This window comes from Lissotriton helveticus, assembly GCF_964261635.1.
Source record: "Lissotriton helveticus chromosome 1_1 unlocalized genomic scaffold, aLisHel1.1 SUPER_1_unloc_15, whole genome shotgun sequence".
NCBI classification, from domain to species: Eukaryota; Metazoa; Chordata; class Amphibia; order Caudata; family Salamandridae; genus Lissotriton; species Lissotriton helveticus.
The window spans coordinates 1,669,129-1,681,529 of NW_027611654.1; the positions used below are offsets into that span (position 1 = coordinate 1,669,129).

At 43.0% G+C, this 12,401-nt stretch overlaps 1 protein-coding gene across 1 annotated transcript in view; it reads left to right on the forward strand.

Annotated features, from left to right (window-relative positions):
* LOC144805584 (uncharacterized) overlaps positions 1–8,363 on the forward strand; it is a 68,747-nt gene extending 60,384 nt beyond the window's left edge. The window contains 2 exon segments of the mRNA XM_078672107.1: positions 3,938–6,320; positions 6,322–8,363. Coding sequence (XP_078528233.1) covers positions 4,656–6,320; positions 6,322–6,945 — 2,289 coding nt within the window. The 5' untranslated portion in view covers positions 3,938–4,655 and the 3' untranslated portion in view covers positions 6,946–8,363.
* The last annotated feature ends 4,038 nt before the right edge of the window (positions 8,364–12,401 follow it).

The window sequence follows — 12,401 nt, forward strand, 5'->3', positions numbered from 1 at the left end:
GACCGGGCATGGTCATAGTCATGGCCCTACAGAAGGATCACATGAACATTCACTCCTTCTCCTTCCTCGCGGCCAAAGCATGGAACGCCCTTCAGCTCCACCTCAGACAGACAACATCGCTCCCCATCTTCGCAAGAAACATCAAAACCTGGCTCTTCGACAGACCCCCCTCCTTGATGGAATGGAACCTGCACCCCCCCAAATCCCCCCCCACCCCTAGCGCCTTGAGACCCTTACGGGTGAGTAGTCGCGCTTTAACAAACTCCTGATTGATTGATTGACAAGACCACCCCGGAGAAGGAGCAGAGCACCAGTGTGCGAGCTGCCTTCATTCATGTTGTGGGGGACCTGGTCCAGAGCGTTGGGGTACTGGTGGCTTCTTACGTTATCTACTTCAAGCCAGAGTATAAAATTGTGGATCCCATTTGTACGTTCCTCGTCTTCTCCATCCTGGTCTGGGGGGTCACACTATTCTAGCCATACTGAGGGATGTGCTGCTCCTACTGATGGAAGGGACTCAAGGGGCGTAGAGTAGACTTCAGTGCTGTGAAGGAATCTCTGCCACTTTTTTTTAGCTATTTGATTTGCCTGCCCTATATTTAATAACGTAACAGGTCTAGTTGCAAAGCGCATGATTACCCGAAGGTGTCCTGGGGCTGAATAACAGATGTTTATTGTTACCCAACTCAAGGCTATTCATTATATCGACCTCAAATGGATGAAAGGATGAGTGGACCCGCTGGGATTTAAATCTGTCACCATGAGGTCAAGCACAGGCCCCTGCAGTGGCTGCTTTAGGGCAGTGAGCCACCAGACCCGGCTTACGGGGCTGCTTTTAATTTGGTGCCAGTGACGCTTTTCTGTTCCATTCCGACAAGCATCGGCCTCCGCTTGCACGGCTTGTGCTTTTGTTGTGTCACTGTTGTGGCTTGTGCTATAGCTTTTTTGTCTCACTATGCTGCAGAACGCAGTGGACATGTAAAAAAGTGAAAAAAGTTGTTTCTTTCAGTGTTTATTGTATGGAAACCCCAGTATGGGGCCCATGGGCTCTGAAGTAATAGGCTAAACGTCCATTAAACTGGGCGGGGGAGGTCGCTCGGAAAAATGCGCAAGTTGCTTGGGGTTTAGTAGCTCACGACGATTTTCTCTGACCAGAAGTAGCTCTCACTACACAAAAGGTTGGAGACCCCTGTTCTAGACCCTCTTCAGTCTCTGCTAGGATACTCTCAAAGGCAGCAGTGCAGGGCCCCTGGGCGCCTCTGTGCCCGTGAGGAGAGGCGATCAGCTTCCCACACTGTGTAGACCCAGCTGTCGCACCCCTACGCGCCTCAACACTGCTGGCAGCACTTCCAACCGTTCACTCTGGAGGCTGGAGGAGCCGATTAGGGTCTAGAGGGGCCTCCGCGTCCCAATGTAGTCCTGCCTCCACGCGTAGCTGCTGTGTCCTTCTCCGCCATAGTGCTCTATGGCCAACTCCCCCGCCACACCTCCTCTCCTGCATTGTTTGCGTCAGATTCTCCCAACGCCTGGCCTGTGTTATTGCATTGTTTACATCAGATTCTCCTCGTGCCTGGCCTGTGTTATTGCATTGTTTGCGTCATGTTTTCCTAGTGCCTAGCCTGTGTTATTGCATTGTTTGCGTCACATTTTTCTAGTGCCTGGTCTGTTATTGCATTATATGTGCTGCTTTTGGTATATTATTATTCTAATAGTTGCAGCTTTTCTAACAAACATGGTGCCTTTTATCCCAATCAAGTGCATCTGACTGATAGGACACTGCACTCTCCCTGCAGTAGCAATCTACTTCCTATTTATGTAGCAACAGACAGCACAGCATGTCTGCCAGAGATGTCGTAGGGTCAGAAACAGTACATAGGTAAGTAGGTATGATGCAAAACAAACTGAGTAAGATTTTAAACGAAGAAGCTGCTGTGATAGACGGCAAAACATCCATGTCGAAACAACAGCAGTAGTACAACGGTACATGGAACGATAATAGTAGATTTATTTACACTTCTGTGCAGAGCGTGTCACTTAATGTTCTTTTCTTGCACTCTCATGAGATGGTTTTTCAAGGCAACTCTGAGCTCAGAGTGTGGAGCTTCCACGAATCTCAGAGACAGGCCGTTCCAAAGACGGTAACAGAGAAAGTTGAAAGATCCGAGTCTTGATCCTGGCAGATGGACTGGTGATCCCTGAGGGGGTGTGGGTGGTCTGTGTGTTGCCACGGCTGTCCAGGGGGTGTAAGAAAATGTCAGCAATTTGTAGAGGGCCCTCTTTTGCGTGAGAAACACCCAGCTTCATGCAATACAGACTTGAGGGTTTGTGTCTGCGCAGGATGAGTTACATTCTGATAGTAAAATGGAGGACCTTGTCCAAAGGCGATAGATGTTACCAAGGATTAACATCTTCAGTTACGACAGACAGAGAAAGTCCATGTACCTCGAGGAGCTTGAAAAGCTTTCTGCACTCTGCTGGTGCAGGCAGGATGTTTATTCTCTGGTTGGCGTTTGCCAGGGGATGTTCAGATACAGTGGGTTAATTAAAGCTTGCAGCAGCACTTGTAGCGTGGACTCTTGGAGTCTTGTAGTATGTGTTAGATGCGGAAGAACTGTCTTAATGTTCTACGGAGCTCAGAAAATCCAGACTTTCCGGGCCAGAACCGGGTGCTGTAAGCTGCACTAGTTTCAGGGAGGTGGACAGATGTTATGGCGATAGGAAACCCCGACAAACCACAATAATGTTCCACTCTTCCAGGTTAGACGAAACCAAAAATGCTTGAACCAAGGGAGCTGCTGAAAGTGTCAAAGGTGACCTATGAACAGCAAGGTAAAGACAGGAGTTGGTATTTGAGATAATCAAGTGAATAGGAAAGAAATGAGAAGTGTGTGAATGGAGTTACTTTCGTTGTATACTTCGTAAAGAGTTACTGGAAATTTTGCAGCCCAGCCTGGTCCATCTCTTTTTCTAAACTCTATTGTTGTTTGAATGAAATCTTGACCGTATGCGTCTATCTTAAGCAAAACCTTAAGCACTTGGGTGCTCCGAGCACCCTTACTTTGCTAAGTTACTCAGTGAACACTGTTAAATCACCTAGTTTTCAGACATTAATAAGATGTCACCTGATCACCAGAACTTTTAGTTAAATATTTGTGTATTATGAAATATTCCCTACTAAGTTCAAAGGCAGTAAAGAAGAAGGGGCGATTTACTAAGATTTTGCGTAGTGTTTGCGTCACAAAAGTGGCACAAAAGAATGCAAAATCTTTTTGTCCTAATTTTCTTTCCAGCAAATAACGTTAAAGTAATGTGAAGCATCGCATTGCACTGCTTCGCGTTACTTTGCACCTTGGGGCCTGCCACTGGTGGGGCATGGGCGTTCCTGTGCAACCACCCATTGTTTCTCACGTAAAACTCAATTTACCAAATACAGTAGATTGGGTATAGCGTGAAAAAACTGTGCCCTTTTAAACTAGGCGCTTGGAAGGAGAAATGCTTTAATTTCTCCTTCCTTTTCTGACTTTGCATGCGTGTTGCACTGTGCAACATGCATACAAAGTGGGAAAAGGTTTCCCTCATGTCTAGGCATAGTATTTTGTACAGGAAGGATGTCCTTCCTGTACAAAACCTATGCTGGGCTCACACACACACACACACCCTAGCGCTCTGGTGCTAAGGTGTGTGCATGGCGCAGGGCTGCTGTAATCAGTGCCAGCGCAAGGGAAAGGGAAGGAGAGAGCCATATCTTTGAAAATAAGGTGCTCCCCTGCTCCCTCCCAGTCACGCAGCGCAGCCTCGCAGGGGGAGGGGCTGTGCTGCATTGCGTGTCGATTTGGTAAATCTCCCCAGAAATGTCTTTTACAACCAGTTAAATATTGTGAATTCTCATTCCATTTTGTTTCAATTTAGTAATTTTAGATATCTTTACATCCAACAGAAAACAAGCCTTGAATGTATGAATTGACCATCAATAATGAAGCCAATGCTGTAAATCTTCAATAATAGCAGAAATATTGAGCTACAGTATTCAGGAAAACATCAGAGCAGTCGGCGACAGAGGAATCTGCACACAAACTGACAGATCCCGGATGAAGCATCAAGGGCAGTTTAGTGATTGTAAGAGTCTGAGCTGTGCACCTCCACGCCACAAGACGGAGAAATGACCGTAGGAAAATAAAGGCAACAACAACAACAAAACACCTCCTGTATAAACAAGTGCCAAATACTAACTTTGATCAATGTATCGGTATGATGTGATTACCGCAGTGCTCTATTTTCTAAAATGAAGACAAGCCATCATTCCGTGCTCTTGGTGAATTGTAAACTCTTTCTGGCCAAACCACAGTAACAAGCGAAAAGCACAACAGAGCGGAGCCTGACAACTGACGGGCAATAGAAAGAGGAGCTCTTCTATCTACAATACAACAGACTGTCCAAATTTGCACCGGCCAGAAGGAAGATACATCATTACCCGCAAGCGTGCACAGCCATAATCCAATCTAAAGGCACAATCACCTACAAAGACACCTAATACGTATTAGGAGTGTAGCAAATATTTGGTGGCTAATGAATTTTATTGTTAAAACAGAAATCAAACGTGCTAAATACTGCACATATATAAAGTGTGTGAGAAAAACACAAGTGCTTTATCAGTCATGTTGGCCCATCAGGAAATGCAGTCATGGGATGTAGACAAATATATACCCGACCCACAGACACTAACCAAGAAAGAACAATCATACACATGCAGCAAGAGCTTTAGTTTGTCATCACTACTCAAGCTTCATAAGCAAACATACACAAGACAAAAACCATTCAAGTGTAGTGAATGTGTCAAGACATTTAGTAGGTCATCAAACCTACAAAATCATCAGCGAACACATACAGGAGAAAAGCCATTTAAATGCAGTGAATGTGTGAAAAGCTTTAGTCGATTACATCACCTACAAAGACATCAGCGAACACACTCTGAGGAAAAACCATACCAGTGCAGTGAATGTGCAAAGTGCTTTAGTCGCTTATCAAACCTCCAAACACATCACCGAATACATACAGGGGAAAAACCATTCAAGTGCTGTGAATGTGCAAAGTGCTTTAGTCATTTATTAAGCCTACAAAGACATCAGCGAACACACACAGGGGAAAAGCAATTCAAGTGCAGTGAATGTGTGAAGAGCTTTCGTCTGTTATCAAACCTACAAAGTCATCAGCGAACACACTCAGGGGAAAAACCCTATCATTGTAGTGAATGTGACAGGAGTTATCGCTTCTCTTCAGCATTAAGGTATCATCAGCGAACTCACACAGGAGAAAAACCATTCAAGTGCAATGAATGTGGGAAGAGCTTTAGTCAGTTATCAGACCTACAAAGACATCAGCGAACACACACAGGGGAAAAGCCATTCAAGTGCAGTGAATGTGTGAAGAGCTTTAGTCATTTATCAGACCTACAGAGTCATCAGCGAACACACTCGGGGGAAAAACCATACCAGTGCAGTGAGTGTGCAAAGTGCTTTAGTCGCTTAATAAACCTCCAAACACATCACCGAATACACACAGGGGAAAAACCATTCAAGTGCTGTGAATGTGCAAAGTGCTTTAGTCGGTTATCACACCTTCAAAGACATAATCGAACACACACAGGGGAAAAAACATTCAAGTGCAGTGAATGTGTGAAGAGCTTTAGTGTGTTATCAAACCTACAAAGTCATCTGCGAACACACACGGGGGAAAAACTCTATCATTGTAGTGAATGTGACAGTAGTTTTCACAGCTCTTCAGCATTAAGGTATCATCAGCGAACTCACACAGGAGAAAAACCTTTCAAGTGTAATGAATGTGGGAAGAGCTGTGGTCAGTTATCAGACCTACAAAGACATCAGCGAACACACACAGGGGAAAAGCCATTCAAGTGCAGTGAATGTGTGAAGAGCTTTAGTCAGTTATCAAACCTCCAAACACATCAGCGAACACACACAGGGGAAAAGCCATTCAAGTGCAGTGAATGTGTGAAGAGCTTTAGTCAGTTATCATACCTAAAAAGTCATCAGCGAACACACACGGGGGAAAAACCCTATCATTGTAGTGAATGTGACAGTAGTTTTCGCAGCTCTTCAGCATTAAGGAAACATCAGCAAACTCACATAGGAGAAAACCCATTAAAGTGCAATGAATGTCTAAAGAGCTTTAGTCAATTATCAAACCTACAAATACATCAGCGAACACACACAGGCGAAAAACCATTCAACTGCAGTGAATGTGGGAAGAGCTTTAGTCGATTAGAATACCTACAAGGACATCAGCGAACACACTCTGGGGAAAAAACCATACCAGTGCAGTGAATGTGCAAAGTGCTTTATTCACTTATCAAACCTCCAAAAACATCAGCGAATACACACAGGGGAAAAACCATTCAAGTGCAGTGAATGTGAAAAGTGCTTTAGTCGGTTATCACACCTTCAAACACATAATCGAACACACACAAGGGAAAAACCATTCAAGTGCAGTGAATGTGCAAAGTGCTTTAGTCGGTTATCACACCTTCGAACACATAATCGAACACACACAGGGGAAAAACCCTTCAAGTGCAGTGAATGTGTAAAGAGCTTTAGTCAGTTATCAACCCTACAAAGACATAATCACACACACACAGGAGAAAAGCCATTCAAGTGCAGTGACTGTGTGAAGAGCTATAGTCGGTTATCACACCTAAGAAGTCATCAGCGAACACACACAGGGGAAAAACCCTATCATTGTAGTGAATGTGTCAGTAGCTTTTGCAGATCTTCAGCATTAAGGTATCACCAGCGAACTCACGCAGGAGAAAAAACATTCAAGTGCAATGAATGTGGGAAGATCTTTAGTCGATTATCAGAGCTACAAAGTCATCAGCGAACACACAGAGAGAAAACAGAGAAGCGCACTGAAAGTATGAAGGGCTTTTGATAGAAGACCCGACTAGCAGTAAAGAAGAAAAACAGATATCAGTATTTGCAGAGTTATAAAAGTGTTTGTTTCCAGAGATTGTTCACTTCCGTACATAAAGCAAAGCACATGATGCACCAGGATACACAGTGGGAAGTGAGCACAATGTGGATTAAAAGAAACATTTTTCATTTTTATTTGATGAAGAAGAGATACAAAGAAAAAAATTCATTTGCACCTTATCACACTTCCTGTAAAAGCAACACTGAACAATACTGGTACTAACAATGATATTTTCAGCTAACTTGTCGGATTATTGATAAAATCTATAAACCTGACACACCCAGAGTGGACATGTAGTAAGGGCTCTGGAGATGGGAAGTTTCATTGGTGAAATGTATGTATTATTATTACCAAATGCCACTGCAGTATATGTAATGAACTAAAGTGAAGCACAGGTGTTCAAGAAATAACCTATTTTTAGATATAAAAGAGCATATACTTTGTTTTTAAGTAACGTTTGCTGCATCTCTTACACACTGTTTTCGGTCGATGGCTCAGCTCGTGTCTCGGGCCTTATAACTAAGTGTGACCCTTGGCTCTTCTCCGACTTGGCTCTCCTTATTCTTTTTGTGACTTGCCAAACTCTACTTTTTACCAGAATTGAGCCACTGTAAGCAGCAGACTCTGTTTGAAGAATGTGGTGAAATAGCGAAATCCCACATCAAAAGCATATATGTGCCAGGACAATCAGTTGCACTCCCAGCAACTCGTCATCCACACTGATTGTCCCTTGTCCTCAAATGTTCTGAAGGATTTGTCTTATGAATGCCAGAAGTGGCAGTAACATTCATGAAGCTAATGCTAACAGGAGTGTGTGGGAGATAGAGAGGGGGAGAGATAAAGAGAGCGAGAGAGACAAAGAAAGGGGGAGAAAAAGAGAGAAATGGAAGGAGGGGGAACAGCACGTTATTTGTACTCACCTAAAAATAGAAGCAGCCGATGTCAATGTGTGATATCACCAGAGAAACGGGCTGAATACTTGTGAATTTATATGTTTATTTTTAATACCTATAGACCCATGTCATGCCAATAAACAGGGCACAAGTAAAGAAAATAGTGAAGGAGCCCATTATCATATGCAAATCACAGTGACGTCACATGTTGTGGCATCACAAGAAGTGATGTCAGGCCCTTATAATAATTTTCACGTGAAAGGTTGACGGCCTGTTTTAAAAACAAAAGACTAGAAACATAAAATAATGTAAAAACACGTTTTTGGTTTCAGTTTTTATACATCATGTTTTTCCCCACTATTAGTTTGTAACTAAACTTGGACATGACTGAAAGTGTAAATATTTTTAAACAGATTTGTGGTACTTGGAAATTAAATTTTTAAACAGTTTTCAGCGAATAAATAAAATGTGCTTTTAATTTGCGCTTGTTTTCTGACGTTATTCTTTATCCAGGCCCTAAGCCCCAAAGTGTTTCACATTTACAATGTATTAAGCAATAGAAGGGGTAATTTTGTCAAGTTCTCTGTTCCTCTCTTGCGCCACTCACACAAACAAACAAACACTCAGAGGCCTGTGTCTGCAGTGCTGGGGCACAAAGTAACAATTACCAGTCACAGGCTAATGATCTAGGTGGAACTGAGTCCTGTTTCTAGATCATAGTGGGGGGACCCCTTCAAACTGTGGCTACCCCCCGACTTGTGCCGTGCTGATAAAGCAATAGTAAATTTGAGTAATTTATTATGAATTGAAATGAGAGAAAGAGAAGGAGAGAGCGGGGTGCAGGATATATTAAAGAAAATTTAAAAAAGAGACACAAGACTTTACCCTGTTCTGTATACTAGCACTTTACGTCGACAAGTTGTGCTGTGCGTTGTGAACAGGCTGTCACCGCCCTTTGTTAGTAAATGAGCTTCTGTGACCAGACATCCCAGACTCCCATCTCTTCCAGCACGGATGATAATGTGAGCACTGTAAGGTAATCACAAACTAGGGCTATATTGAGAAACAATCAGCTTCCAGGTCACACAGCTGAGGTTATGTAGTTCTTTATTCGTTTTTTTTATATTTACTTTAATTTTCAGCAATTCTCCAGGTTACTTTTTCACAGTATTACGCTTCAGGTCGCTCATAGCTCTCCATCAGTTAAATGGGAGGTTTGATGTAAGATTTGTTGTTAGTGTCTCTAGACCATGTCCCAATCCCTTTGTCCTTGATTTGTTGGCATGTGTTTTGTCCACACACTGGTCTAGGATAGTCCTTCTCAAGGTAGAAGGCGCTGTAATAGGAATAATAAATCAGACATATATGAAATTGTATGTAAACAAATATGTGCCTTTCAGTTATCAGGCACCACCAGACTCACATCTACACATGTAATTGAGCATCAGACGAAAGTGACTCCTCCGTGTATAAATATGTGCGATCAGTATTCGGGCTGATGGTTCCGATGATGCGCACAGCAAATAAAGTTTCTGGGACTGTACGCATTAGCCTAAATTTTAATTGCTGAAGTTTCACGCAGTTTCGCTGATGCGCACAACTTATAAGGTTTGTGGATATTGCACACTGTAAGCAGATCACTGATGTTCCCCCTTAAGTAGCAACTAGGTCAAAATATAGTATATACATAATGCAAAATGTCACGGCCCTCCCTTCTTTTTGACATCTCTAAGAGTTCCTCCTCTCTCGTGGAAGGAGGTTTTCACACATTTTGCTTGTGTCTGTGACACTTCCATAAGCGCAGAGAGGAAACCCTCATGGTTAATGCATTGTTTGGGCTCTGAGGGACAAGAATTCTTTGAACACCTTCCTGAACTCTCTGATAGTGACTCTGCCACTCTTAATGAATACGAGATCTGCTTCAAAAAGTTGGACTTGCAAAGTGAGTACTATCCTTGAACGATATCATCGCATATCGACCTCTCTACGCTAACTCTGCCCTACTCAGAGGGCGGCTTCAAAGTGCCCGATTATTTTTACTATACTACCTGTGTGCACAAGCACACTATGCGCACTACTGGTACCACCCAATTAGGTATCCACCACACACGACAGTTGAGGATGGTGACACATACCCCATACCACTACATATTATTCTACCACACCTACGCACACATATGGGCAAACACGAGATAAACACAATCCGCACCACCAATCTGGCCTGGCAGAAGATGGGCAAATTAGCGAATAGATTGCCGCTATATCCACCAGCACAACCACTGCAACACCATCCAGAGTTATCTGTCAACCAAGACAAGGTGTGAATGGAACTACTTCATAAAGTGGAAATAGACAAGATGGAAGATCTATTTGACAATTTCGTCTTCATAGACCTTGATAAACTTGACTATATAAGCAACCCCACACTGCTTTTTAGATTCACATATCGTAGGCTACAGGGAGCTCCCAAACGATGATATCCTACGTTCCCAGATGAACCACCCACCCTACAGGCTTTGCAAATGATCATCCACAATCCGCATAATGTGCACCTTGTTAAGATACCTGTACGCCTTGCTTCAGGCGGATACAGGCGGAAAGGCATCTAAAGCACTTGACAGCTGGAATACACACCTGGACGTACACCTTACTGAGGAGGAATGGCATACATGCTGCTCCCTAACAGACCTGCTCACTCCGAATGGTAACTTAAGAGTTATACATTATAAATATTTGCATCAAACATACTATACCCCGCTAAAGTTACACAAATGCATACTGCCAATGCTGTGGTATTAACAATGTAGACTTTCTCCACCTAGCGTGGCAATGCCCTGATATTGGAGTATACTGGGAAAATGTCATAAACCTGCTTAGTACGATGCTAGAGGCATGGATAGAATGTACAGTCCGGTTTTGTCTCCTTGGATTAGTGACAAGTCTGAGATCCCTTAAACAGAAAGTTTGTGTAATTGCATTGCTTTTAGCTAAAAGGAGGGTATCCTTGCATTGGGGGGGAGGGGAGGGCAAAAGTTATCCTACTGTTAAACAGTGGCTTCGAGGTATGACATACTGTAGGGACACCTTACAGACATATGAGGAGGAACTACCTTCTGGCTCCAGGCCCAGGAACTTGTGGGCACCTCTATCTGATTACCTTCAAACTTATCATTGTGTAACTGCATTATCAAATGACTGAACTGTTCTACACCAATCGACCACACTGTGAATTGATGTGAAATGCTGTACTGTACAACATTAATCTGTATTTATGCCTGCACTGTTTTGTTTTTGTAAGATTGTATGTATGCTTTGCACAAAAAACAATAAAAATGTTTAAAAAAAATACAATTTCAATTTATTTGGTTTGCTAGACTCTTATGCTAGTGTCCAACAGGAAGTTTTAGGCACATGAAGTAACAGTAGATGGTGTAGCACCCAGGATAATGTGCTGCATGGCTAAATACTTATAAGGTCCAACAAGCGAGACCTATTGGCTATGTCAAAGCTTGTTTTCAGTAATTCCACTAGGTTAATTTAGTTACTTCTGCTCTTTCTTAGGAAAAGCATTTTTTGTCTTGCCAATAACTTTAGGACCGTTTTATGAATCTTCACTAAACTTTCTAAAAAGGTCCTCCTTTTTGACTAGTTTTTGCATAGAAAGTTGGGGGATGATCCATCAGGCAATGGCAGAGAAAAAAGGGGATCCCTAAATGCAAAATCCCCATGCTTTTTCCATAGACTTCTATATAAACTGCTGAATGGAATTGCCTCAAGTTCGGCAGGAAGCTAGACCATGGTCCGCTAATTGTGCTTTTTATGATTTGGTATAAATCTGTTCAGTAGTTTTTGTGAAATTATGGTTGTAAAATAATTGTATATCTGGACTGTTGGGAGCAGCAACTTAAAAATTAAGTTTTCTGATTGGTCCAACAAACTTTTCTTTGGGCCATCTCACTCCCACGGGAGTCAGACTCCTGCAACAGCGAGCACTATGACTGGTTACCAGCAACATGAGAAAAATGTTGCTGGCAGCCATTGCAGGAGTGAGGAACTTAGCAACCTGCCCTGAAGTTAAAAAAAATAATATAACGGGGCACGACAATAAGAAAAAAAATCGTAAAAAAATTACCACGATCCCTCGAGACTTGTGGGAACAGGAAAAAGAAAACACAAAATGGTAGCTGGCGACACAGGGATGAGTTCCTGATTTCTCCTCAAGGTGGTGACGCAGTGAAGAGGATTGAGAGCGGACGGCGGGAGCATGGAACCGGGCAAGGTGAGGGTGATGAGTGGTGGATTAGGGGTTGACCGAAAAGGAAGGAGGTAGTCACCCTGGACCGGTGAAAGCAGCGTGGAGGAGTGTATTTCGACATATTGCAGGCTGGCCTCCAACATCCGTGTAGTGGCAACTACAAAGGAAATGGTGAAGCCAAAAGGCCCTCTGACAACCCAAAGAAATAAAATGGATAAATACACTGCTGCAAAATCAGCAGACGTGGGAGCCCAGATGGCAGAAAT